General features: G+C 45.8%; 2 protein-coding genes across 2 annotated transcripts; one reads left to right on the forward strand and one right to left on the reverse strand.

Moving 5' to 3' along the window:
* The first annotated feature begins 1293 nt into the window (after positions 1 to 1293).
* Positions 1294 to 6221, forward strand: LOC134212104 (uncharacterized protein K02A2.6-like). Its single transcript, XM_062689688.1, has one exon. The coding sequence runs from the start codon at positions 1469 to 1471 to the stop codon at positions 6017 to 6019; it is 4551 nt and encodes a 1516-aa protein (XP_062545672.1). The 5' UTR covers positions 1294 to 1468; the 3' UTR covers positions 6020 to 6221.
* LOC134206265 (uncharacterized) lies at positions 6079 to 11785 on the reverse strand. Its single transcript, XM_062681959.1, has 3 exons — positions 10615 to 11785; positions 9755 to 9918; positions 6079 to 6123 (listed from the first exon to the last, which is right to left on the reverse strand). Exons 1-3 carry the CDS (start codon positions 11783 to 11785, stop codon positions 6079 to 6081), a joined length of 1380 nt encoding a protein of 459 aa, XP_062537943.1.
* Between the last annotated feature and the right edge of the window lie 214 nt (positions 11786 to 11999).

The raw sequence follows: 11999 nt of genomic DNA on the forward strand, positions 1-11999 counted from the left end.
TAAGTGGGATCCAATTCTCACACAATCATTCTTGTATTCTGAGCAGCCTTAGGGGTACATAGGGCCAACGTTAAAGATCTCCATCCTTGACTTCGGCCCAAGTCTGATTCCTATCGACTTCGTTTATTTCTTTGTTAAGGTTTCGTCGCCAGGAGATCATACGTTTGCCTCTGCTGCGATGTCCTGCCGGATTCCTGTCCAGCGCTTGCCTGCAGATTTCTTCTCCGCTCTTACGTGGTGTGTGACCGGCTGCTGATATCGGATTCTGATGGGCATTGACATCGGTTGATGAATACTCGCAAATCTCGCAAATGATCTCTGCTAATACGCACCAAGTCTTACTGGCGTTGACCATAACAGATTCCACGTTATAGTTGCGTATTCTATTGGATCTCCATGTTCGATGTTGATCTTGATCCGCCCCCCCTTTGCTGGCTGGTTTTTGTTTTCGACCTCCTCTACTTTTTTCCGGCTACCGCACAGTTTGAGTAGTTCACATTCAACGACCTGGTCTTGTTGACGTTGATGAGTGGGAGCGTACGGCTAGGTCATTCAGTTTACTCTACATGGTAGAGCGCTGTTGCGTTGATAAAGCAGTATCATCAACTGGGTTGAGTTCGTTCGATTGCTCTATGCTGGTTGGCTGCTAGAGCGGTCCATTATTTCGTCGATTACGATGGGTAACCGCAACAGAGATATAATACATCCCTCCTTGCCTCACTCTAGCGATTTCATTGTGCAGGACTGATGCAAACCGAGACAAAATGGCTCTGACTTGATCGTGCGCAACGGAATCGTGCCAGCTGCTGTCGGAGAATTGTCAATCTTTCCCTATATCTGAATTAGGATAAGTCGTCAAAACTTGAAAAAGTGGTCGAGCCAACGTTTCAGCTGATCAGTTGGTTCGGTGAGTGACTGACATGTCGTGTCTTTCTCTGGCATCCACGGATTTGTCCTTGCTCCAATCATGCGTCGTGAAAATATATCGTGGAGGAGGGTTTTAGTTGACAGGTCTGAGCTGCTTTTAGTTGACAGGTCTTTTATTTAGCTCCTCTGGTAGTGGATAAGCTGAAAATGGAGACGGTGCCCGTAATAAACGCAGCGCTGAAGACTTTTTGTTGGGACCCATGGACATCCCTACCATTACACGTATGAGAAGTTTCAATTCAGCTGTGCTCACTGTTGGCAGCCGGCCCTGTCAGCTGATGATGCTGTAAAGCGAGTGATTCATTATGGACGATGAAAGTGAAGCGCGTGTTACCTAACGAATATTTTAATCTTGTTTTAATAAAGTCATTTTACTGTATTTATGTTTCGCGTTACTACCCATTAAATGTCACGGTCACTGCGTCGCGCGAAGCGTAAAAGTGGCGACGAGGATTTTGTGTTTTTCGCGTGAAGTGACAGAGTTATCAAACAAAAGAAAATTTTTCCACCCACGAGGAAGAGGCGCCGGTTGGACGCCAGTATGGATTCACCACCAGGGAGGAACATAGCACCTCCAGCACTAAATGGTACACATCCGCTGCCACCGGGGCATCAACTACCTCATCCAGGAGAAAATCAGCAACATACGGCAAATCCAGGAGCACAGTTTCTTCGCCCTCCTTTATTGCAGCAAGGAACACAACCTCAAACTCAACAGCAGCAGCACATGCCATCCATACAAGCCGATCCGATCATGCAAATCCTGCAACACCTACAGCAACAACAATCAGCAATCAATCATTTGTTGCACCAGCAGCAGGAAGCGTCGCAACGACAGCAGCAAGCATTTCTACAACAACAGGAGCAGCTTATTCACTCAACAATTCGAGCGTTCCAGCAACCAGCATCACATCCGGAGCAAATACTAGACTCTCTAGCAAGTAACATAATTGAGTTTCGTTATGAGCCGGATAATGGGGTTACGTTTGCCGCTTGGTATACGCGATATGATAGCCTATTTACAAAGGATGCAGAGCGGTTGGACGACGAGGCGAAGGTGCGGCTATTACTCAGAAAACTTGGTCCATCGGAACACGAACGCTACGTGAGCTACATCTTACCGAAGACTCCAAGGGAAGTGACGTTCGAAAGTACGGTGGTGAAGCTAAAAGGTTTATTCGGAACAGCAGAGTCTCTCATCAGTCGTCGATATCGTTGTCTCCAGGTTATCAAGCAGCCGGGTGAAGATTATAAAACGTATGCATGCCGGCTCAATCGACTTTGTGTCGAATTCGAATTAGCCAAGATGGATGAGGAGCAGTTCAAATGTTTGTTATTCGTATGCGGTCTGAGATCTGAAGGAGATAGTGAAATCCGGACGAGATTATTGACTCGCATCGAAGAAAATACATCAGTGACGTTGGAACACATTTCCGACGAGTGTCAAAGACTACTTTCGATTAAGCATGATACAGCTATGATCGAATCGTCAGCATCCGTCAAAGCGCTTAAGCGTAATAATCCTTTCGCGAAGCAGCAGTTCAAGCAAGAGAAAGGTCATCATAAATCGAAATTCGGCAAATCGGCTAGCGCTGGTCCAGCTACCCCCTGCTGGAATTGTGGTGCCATGCATTATGCAAAGGATTGTACCTACGTCAAGCACAGGTGCAATGAATGCGGTCAATATGGTCACCGGGAAGGTTATTGTTCAAGTGCAAGGAAGTCAAGCAACTCGGTGAAAAAGAAGAAGCACCATTCGATGACAACCAACACAGTTCTAGTGAGCAGCGTGAAGAAGCAGCGAAAATTTGTAACAGTGCAGTTAGCTGGAAATCCGGTCCAACTACAACTTGATACAGCGTCCGACATTAGTGTTGTTTCGGAACAGACGTGGAGAAGAATCGGTCAACCTTCATTAAAAAAAGTGACAATCAATGCATCCACGGCGTCGGGGCACCCACTGCAGCTTGAGTCGGAGTTTTCATGCGAAGTCACTTTCGGAGGTATCAGTCGCATAGGTCGTTTCTACGTCGTCAAGCAACCATTGCATTTATTGGGAATCAACCTAATCGACACATTCAACTTATGGTCGGTTCCTATGGAAAACTTTTGCAATCAAATCAGCTGTTTCAAACTCACCTCAGAATCTCTTGGGCAATTGTTTCCATCCGTATTTTCAAATACACCGGGCCTGTGCACCAAAGCAAAGATCCATCTTACGCTGAAGACAGGTAAGACACCAGTGTTCCGTGCAAAGCGTCCAGTAGCGTATGCAATGTATGACAGCGTAAACCAAGAGCTCGACCGATTAGAACATGCCAACATCATTACCCCGGTGGAGTACAGTGAGTGGGCTGCGCCAATTGTTGTGGTTCGGAAGGCGAATGGTGCTATAAGAATTTGTGGCGACTACTCGAGTGGTCTTAATGAGGCTCTTCAACCGCACCAATATCCGCTACCTCTTCCACAAGACATCTTCGCAAAATTAGCAAATTGCAAGGTGTTTAGTCAAATTGACCTGTCAGATGCATTTCTGCAGGTCGAAGTGAGCGAGAACTCAAGGGATCTGCTAACGATCAATACACATCGGGGCCTATATCGCTACAACCGGTTGCCACCAGGAGTAAAAGCAGCACCGGGAGCATTCCAGCAACTGGTCGATACAATGCTTACTGGTCTCAAACGCACCGCTGGCTACATCGACGATGTGATAATTGGAGGGACTGATGAAGCGGATCATGAGAGGAATTTAAAAGCCGTATTGCATCGCATTCAGGAATATGGCTTCACGGTTAAGTTGGAAAAGTGCTCTTTTGGGCAGAATCAAATAAAATATGTGGGACATCTTATCGATCAACATGGGCTGCGCCCAGATCCCGCCAAAATTCAAGTGATTCAAGCTCTACCACCACCATCAGATGTTTCCGGAGTCCGCTCATTCCTCGGGGCGATTAATTATTATGGGAAATATGTCTCCGGAATGCGAACGTTACGTTATCCTCTCGACGAGTTACTGAAAGTTGGAAGAAAATTCGAATGGTCACCAGAATGTCAGAAATCATTTGATAAGTTTAAACAAATTCTGTCTTCCGATCTCCTGCTCACCCATTACAATCCGGAACTGCCTATCATCGTGTCGGCTGATGCCTCTTCAGTAGGCGTTGGAGCTACAATAAGCCACAAGATGCCTGATGGAGCTATCAAGGTAGTACAACATGCTTCCCGGGCACTCACACCGGCTGAAAAGCAATACGGCCAACCGGACCGCGAAGGCCTTGCCATCGTGTACGCTGTGACCAAGTTCCACCGAATGTTGTACGGTCGCAGTTTTCTTCTTCAAACGGATCATGCTCCTCTTCTCCGAATATTCGGATCCAAGACTGGAATACCAGTGTATACGGCGAATAGATTACAACGGTGGGCATTGCAGCTATTATTGTACGATTTCCGTATAGAGTACGTCAGCACCGACAAATTTGGGAATGCGGATATTCTTTCACGCCTTATAGCGCACCATGCAAGACCAGAAGAAGATTATGTCATAGCCAGTGTAATACTTGAGAAAGATTTGAGATCAGTCGCCACAAATACCATCAAATTTGTTCCTCTCAGCTTTAAAGCAGTTCAACATGCGACCCAAAAAGATCTGGTACTTAGAGAAGTGCGCCGGTTCTTGCTGCATGGTTGGCCCAAAACCAGGTCAACTATCGCCGATCATAAAGTCCAAAAGTTCTACGACCGACAGGATTCATTATCGGTTGTCCACGATTGCGTGATGTTCGGAGAGCGCCTCGTCATTCCGGAACAATATCGAGAACGTTGTCTTCATCAGTTGCATCGAGGACATCCCGGAATACATCGAATGAAAGCAATAGCTCGCAGCTACGTATATTGGCCTTCGATTGATGCAGACATCGCTGAATTTGTGAATGCTTGCAGGGAATGTGCATCCGTTGCGAAGAGCCCTCCTAAGTCACCACCACAACCGTGGCCGAAAACTATGCAGCCGTGGCAACGCGTACACATTGATTATGCGGGGCCGCTTGAAGGTGACTACTTCCTGTTGATCGTTGACTCCTTCTCGAAGTGGGTTGAGATTGTGCGAACCAAAACTATAACTTCATCAGCAACGATTTGTATTCTACGAAGCATATTCGCACGTTTTGGAATGCCGAATACGTTAGTCAGCGATAATGGTGTGCAGTTCAAGAGCGCCGAGTTTGCTATTTTTTGTCTCGACAACGCAATCGACCACATCACCACGGCACCGTATCACCCACAATCTAACGGGCAGGCCGAGCGTTTCGTCGACACGTTCAAGCGAGCCATCCGGAAAATTCGACAGGGAGGAGAAGACATACAGGCAGCTCTCGATACCTTTCTGCTTACCTACCGAACCATCCCAAATCCCTCTACACCAAACGGTAAAGCACCAGCGGAAGTTATTTTCGGAAGATCAATTCGCACATGCTTGGAACTCTTGCGGCCTCCAGCTCCTCCAGTACAAGTGGCTAATAAAGATGGAAAACTACGGTCGTTTGATAAAGGGGATCTGGTGTATGCCCAAATCCATACTAAGAACACTTGGCAATGGGCTCCTGCTAAAGTGCTAGAAAGAATTGGGAGCAGTATGTACAATGTTTGGGCTGAGAACAGACGACTATTAAGGTGTCACATCAACCAGTTGCGAAACCGTTCTATCACAGTCGTTGATCAGCAAATTAAGCCTAGAGAAATCCAACTTCCTTTAGATATTCTTTTGGCAGAATGGAATCTGCAGCGTCCTAAACCAATGACACTACCTGTGAACAACTCTGCGCCTGCTACCATTACGTCAGAATCGCAAAACTGTTCAACCCGGAACAGTTCTATAATCGAGCATCCACCGAGTATACGCTCAGCCGTCGGTTCAAGGCAGTTGGACCCTGGAGTGGAAGTGTCGTCATCAGTTGAAGATCAGCAGTTGTATTCAAATCCACCTACCTCTATTAGTTCCACGCCTGAAACAACAGAATCGACTATACAGGTACCACGGCGATCTACGAGGATTCGGAAACAGCCTAAGTGGTTTGATCCCTACAATCTCTACTAAGAGGGGAGATGTTGGGACCCATGGACATCCCTACCATTACACGTATGAGAAGTTTCAATTCAGCTGTGCTCACTGTTGGCAGCCGGCCCTGTCAGCAGATGATGCTGTAAAGCGAGTGATTCATTATGGACGATGAAAGTGAAGCGCGTGTTACCTAACGAATATTTTAATCTTGTTTTAATAAAGTCATTTTACTGTATTTATGTTTCGCGTTACTACCCATTAAATGTCACGGCCACCGCGTCGCGCGAATCGTAAAACTTTTGATTATCATTTTCTAATTGGCGAGATCCGACTACGCATTACTCGGATACAGCGGCGGGAGGAGAGGTACGGGTGACGAATCAAAATAAATCGACTAGAAGATCCAGCTGTAAAGAGATCGTTCATTGAAGAGCTCGGGTAGTGGATATTCTGGAAGGTGGTAACGTAGAAGAGAAGTGGGCGAGGAAGAATGCTTTTATGCAACCGGCGACAACAACTTGGATGTACTGTGCACTTAGCGAAAAGAACGGATTACAGAGATGTAACCCGACGAAAGATTGAGGAGCGTAGAGAAGCAAAGATTGAGGAACGGGGAGAATCAGAGGAGTAAAGTACGAGTCCCGTGAACGGTATGTGTCTCTGTAAGTGGGAAGCGGGCGCTGCTGCTAACAGGACAGGACAGAAATGCTGGCTGCAACAAGCGAAGATTAGCAATTACTCACTGACTTGGTTGTAGCAACTATTACGCATTATTTTACCCCACTCCGCATCATTCTGGAGTACGGCAGCAAGCTGGGAATGTCCCTTTATTTACAATTCATTGACTACGGAAGGGATTTCTGTTGTCTGAATCACGAAAATCTGTGTGACACCCAGAGATGCAAGGGATTTTCAGATAGGGTCGGACCTTTGACTAACCTCATTCGGATATTCGCTGATGCGAGGCAAGGATGCATTTCATCTTTCCTTACTTCTCAGCGTAATCGATAAGATCTTGGTGGGTGCAATTGACTGTGTACCATACCTTGGGCTACCTTAAGGTAGCCTCACACCTCAAAAATTTGATCCGTGGTTTTTTTCCCATACATTTTTGCATATGTGATGTTTTCGGAATTTGGGCGCGGACATAAAAATGCCGGCCCCATTTAAAATGTACGGGACCGAAATCCTACGGATTTTTTTTCCAAGGTGTAAAGTGGTCTTTAGGGGGCTCCATTCCACTATTTTCATTAATTAATATCTATTTCTATCAATTTGAATGCATTGCAGCAATTTCCGAGAAAATTGTCTTACATTGTGGTTCCAGTGGTAAATGACATCCGCATTGACTTCTTCTTTTTTCAGTAGATTGGCTGTTCGAGTGCCGAGGTCGGTTCGACGATTCCGGTTGGCAAAAGACTTCCGGTCCGAGTCGACACTTATTTGCTGATCACTTCTTCATCTATGCTGCAGTTCCAACAGTGTCACGACTCAGCTTTATTTTCCACGTGGCATTTTCGCTGTGCGATGTTATCCGCCCTCAGGGGATAAACCGGTGGGTCCACCTTCTATTCTACACTCCTGCTGCCAATTGACAATAGAATCCAGTCTCATCATTTCTCATATTTCTCTTCTATCTCTTTCGGTAGCACTCTAAATCCTTTGCTAGAGTTATGTATATTGGGATCATCCCGGAGATAACGCTAACTGCCTTCTACGAAATAATTGTTCTTTAGGTACTCACGACTCGTATGACTATCAGAAGAAACTCGTTGTTCAACTTCCTGCGGTTAAGTTTTGTTTTGAGCACAGGCTGAGTATCCGCACCTCAGTATCGAATATGATACGGCATTCAAAAGACGCCTACTGTTACCTTTTGGACCACCGACTTCGGTATGATCCTTGCTAGGTGTTGAAATTCAACCGGGCGTCAATCATCACTCCTATAGGATATCTCAAAGCTCGCACCGGCGAAATGCCCTACGGTAATCTGCATCCGCTGAATCACTCTACAGGTGCTGATCAACACTATTTATGTTTTGTAATGAGCCAGCTGCAGCTTGACCCCATTCATCCAAGTTTCAACTGCGTCGGTCCAGCACCAGACGACGAAGATCTTCACGCCTTTGAGTAAATTCAGCATTAGAACCCTGTTGTGCATTACGTTCCACAGCGTTGGATTGAATATGGAGCCTTGTGGAATGTCAGCCGTTCAGCTTTCATTCCGAATTCGTTTCGTAAATCAGAATCTGGCTCTGGAAGTACCCGCTTAAAGATGCTCAATAGTAGACACCCCTCCCCCAAGTAATGCTTAAATGTAGGCCGAGGGACCTTACTGGAGAAATGTGGAGGTAGTGTGGGGATGGGCTCACCCGAGCCACTAAAACCAAAACCCTTTCATCAGTCCGTGTCCCCCTGCCCGCAATTAAGTAATACGTCAGGGGAGGACTATTAAGAACGTTCACGCCTATGCTAACGCACTCGACGTTATAACACAACATGGACTTTAAGGGTGATAGCCTCACCACCCTTCGATCGCAAGCTATGATAGTAACCTATCGGTCTGTATCGGTTGACCTTCACATTCTGCGAACCCGAACATATGACTTGCAGTTATAGAACGTCTACTGTAATCCAATTCGACACCTCCGGAATCAGTCTGTGGGTCCAACGAACTTTGACTGCAGTGTCCCATGCTCTTTGCTCCTCCACTAGTATATCTATCGGCATCATCCCAGCAATGACGCACACCGCCTCATAAGATATGGTGCGGTATGCGCTTGCAACCCGTAGACACATCAGCCGGTGTACCCTGATTAATTTCTTAACATTGCACCCGGCCTCTAGTGCCATGGATCATGCTGGTACGCCGTATCGGATAATAGGCAATGCTAGACCCGCTATAAGCCTACGCACCTGACTTTGCACCGCCGATCCGTTGAACATCATTCGATTTTATTGCCAATGAAGCCCTTTGGCATACATAATCGACGTGGCTCGTAAAACTGAGCTTATTGTCGATCATCACGCCCAGATGCTTTAATGACCTTACAGAGTTAACTGTGCAGGTTCCTACGTTTATCCTCGCTTGCTGCAACCCATGGTGGTTATGCACCACAACAACCTCAGTCTTCTGATGAGCTAACGCCAACCTCATTGAGTTGAGCCATTCATCGACTCTGCTAATCGCGTACGAAGCTTTCAATTCACCTTCGTCGAGAGTGTCGCCTGTGACCTCTAGCACCAGCCGGGAGATTCTTTATATTCTTTATTGTTTGATTCATCAACAGACAACTTAGGTCCTAATGATGCTTATCCTAATTAATAATAATAAAAGTAATTATAATAAAATCATCGTTAATTATGAAACATGGCAGAATAAGCCCTTGTAAAATTACGACGAATCGTCTGTCAGAATAGATTAAAATAAAAACATGGGGCAACCTCGTTGAATGCCCGCTGTAGACCCACCATCGCTCCACGTTGTCCGTAATTCGTTCTTCGAAAAAGTATCCTCAGCATTCCGTTATTTCGCAATGCCCTAGGTCGAACGTTCAAGTTTACTGATTCCAGAATTTCAGGGCAGTCGATTCTGCCTTGGAGCGTGTCAACAACGACCATGGCCCGTGCAATGTGCCTCCGCAATTGTATGCTTTCAAGATTAATCAATTAACAACGGCTGCTATAACTTGGTAACCGGAATGGGTTTCGCCATGGAAGCAACCGAAGAGCAACACGAATGAAGCGGCGTTGAACAGATTTAATTCTTACTGATCCGTTCTGGTAATTAGGATGCCATACAGCGGAACAATATTCCAGCGTAGATCGAACCAGCGAACAGTACAGTGATTTCAAGCAATAAACATCGGTGAAACCCTTGGCGACGCGAAAGATGAATCCTAATGTTCTAGAAGCCTTCTCGATCACGTGCGTATCTAGAATAACACCAAGATCCTTTATACAGTTCACACGTTGCATCACAATTCCATTGAGCTCATAGTTGTAAATTATTGGCTGATGTACACGAGTGAAAGAGATCACGGAACATTTGCTAGGATTGACAACCATCCGGTTCAATGTGCACCAAGCCGCAAGTGAATTAATATCTTGTTGTAGGTCCATTGCGTCAGAGATAGACCGAATTAGTGCATAGAGCTTCATATCATCCACATACGACAGTCGCGGTCCTCAAAGCACATTGTTTACATCGTTGAAATACAAGAGGAATATCAAGGGGCCAAGATGGCTTCCCTGAGGAATGCCTGAGGTTGCCAAAATTTCAGTGGACTGAGAATTGCCTACCGTAACAGACAGTCTCCGTCCGGTGAGATATGAATGGAACCAGCGCAAAAGATAACCAGCAATGCCAAGTCTTTCCAATTTCGCAACCGTGATAGCGTGGTTAATTTTATCGAAAGCTGCAAATAGGTCCGTATATACAACGTCCGTTTGTGCTGTCTGCACAAAGCTGTCGGTAATGCTCGAAGTTAGGCACAAAAGATTAGTGGTCGAAGATCTGCCTGAGATGAACCCATGTTGATCGGCACTCAGATGTTGCTTACAGTGAGATATGAGTGGTACTGTTATAACTAGCTCGAATAATTTGGATGCAGCGCACAAGGATGAGATACCGCGATAATTGTTGACATCTTTTCGATCACCCTTCTTGTACACGGGAAACATTGTAGCGGTTTTCCACACGGACGGAAAAAGTCCACTGGATAGCGATTTGTTGAAAATCAATTGAAAGGGAGCGAGCAGAAGTTCGATGTGCCTTTTCAAGAACGCAGACGGAATGCCATCCGGACCTGGACTCATGGATGATTTTAACTGCGAGTTAGCTCTACGGATCATTTCTGCATCTACGAAAAACGTGGCCCAAGTGATCCCGACTGCAGGAACGTTGTTAGCAGCCTCAGCGATTGTGACATCAGAGATGACTTCGTTACAATAGGTGCTCACAAACTTGTCGGCAAATAGCTGACAGATGGATTGGGGTGTAGAGGCCACTTCCTCGTCCAGAGTCATTGTTGTAGGGAGCCCAGCTTGATTCCTTTGTTCATTTATGTACTTCCAGAGCGTTTTATTCCTGGTCCTCAAGTTTTGCTGTATATTTTGCTGATATTGAGAAAAACAGAGGCGGCTAACAATCTTGTACGCAGAGTTTAATTTTTTGAAGTGCTCACGCAACGATAAGGAACCGTGTTTGGAATAGCGCTTGAGAGCAGCTCTTTTAGGAGTTTTCATTCTACGAAGCTGACGGGTCTTCCAAGGACAACTATAAGGAGCGACGATTTTCTTAGGAACATGTCTTTCAATCACGTGTCCAATAATATGCGATAAAGTCAATGCCGCATTCTCTGCATCACAACCGCCAAGAATGTCAACCCAGTCCAATGTAGCAAAGAACTCAGCAATGCTATGATGATCGGCGTTATGGAAATTGTAGATTATGGGCTCGATCGATGCAACAACATTGGCTCGCGTGTTGTTCAGCTTGAGTATCAACGAAGGATGATTATTAACTTCTTTAACTAACGGTGATGGAGCATGCAAAATTAGCGGAGTAGCGTCCTGAGCGCTAACAAAACACAGATCCAGGTTGCGATTATTTTCGTTGGTAACGTGATTGATTTGACGTAACGTGGCTGTGCTGTAGTAATCGAGGAGTTTGGAGGCGTGACTGTGTAATGAAGATCGTTCCATATCTATGTGAAGGAAACCGTTGCAGGAGGAACTCCACGAAATTCCTGGCAGATTGAAATCGCCGATAATGATGATTTCGTCCGAAGCATTAGTCATTTCTATCACTGACAAGACTGATTGTGTGTGGGCTTCGATCAGTGTATCATCGCGAACACGATCAGGAGGTATGTATAGTGCACACAGAACCACCGAACGATGGGAAAGCTGGAGGCGCACCCATACTTGCTCGACACATCCCCATAAGTCGTTGTAAATAACTCTTGATTTTCGTTTTTTATTCACTGCGATTAGGACGCCTCCTCCAGCTGTG

Source organism: Armigeres subalbatus, chromosome 1 (genome assembly GCF_024139115.2).
Source record: "Armigeres subalbatus isolate Guangzhou_Male chromosome 1, GZ_Asu_2, whole genome shotgun sequence".
Taxonomy (NCBI): Eukaryota; Metazoa; Arthropoda; class Insecta; order Diptera; family Culicidae; genus Armigeres; species Armigeres subalbatus.

Excerpts from the sequence above, each read along its gene's own strand:
- LOC134206265 (XM_062681959.1), bottom strand. The coding sequence starts at position 11,785 with ATGACTAATGCTTCGGACGAAATCATCATTATCGGCGATTTCAATCTG. Across the intron at positions 9,919-10,614 it reads AGATGTCAACAATTATCGCG|ATACGCACGTGATCGAGAAG; the intron begins GTATCTCATCCT and ends GTGTTATTCTAG. Across the intron at positions 6,124-9,754 it reads CTAATTACCAGAACGGATCA|CATCATCTGCTGACAGGGCC; the intron begins GTAAGAATTAAA and ends CTCGCTTTACAG.
- LOC134212104 (XM_062689688.1), top strand. The coding sequence starts at position 1,469 with ATGGATTCACCACCAGGGAGGAACATAGCACCTCCAGCACTAAATGGT.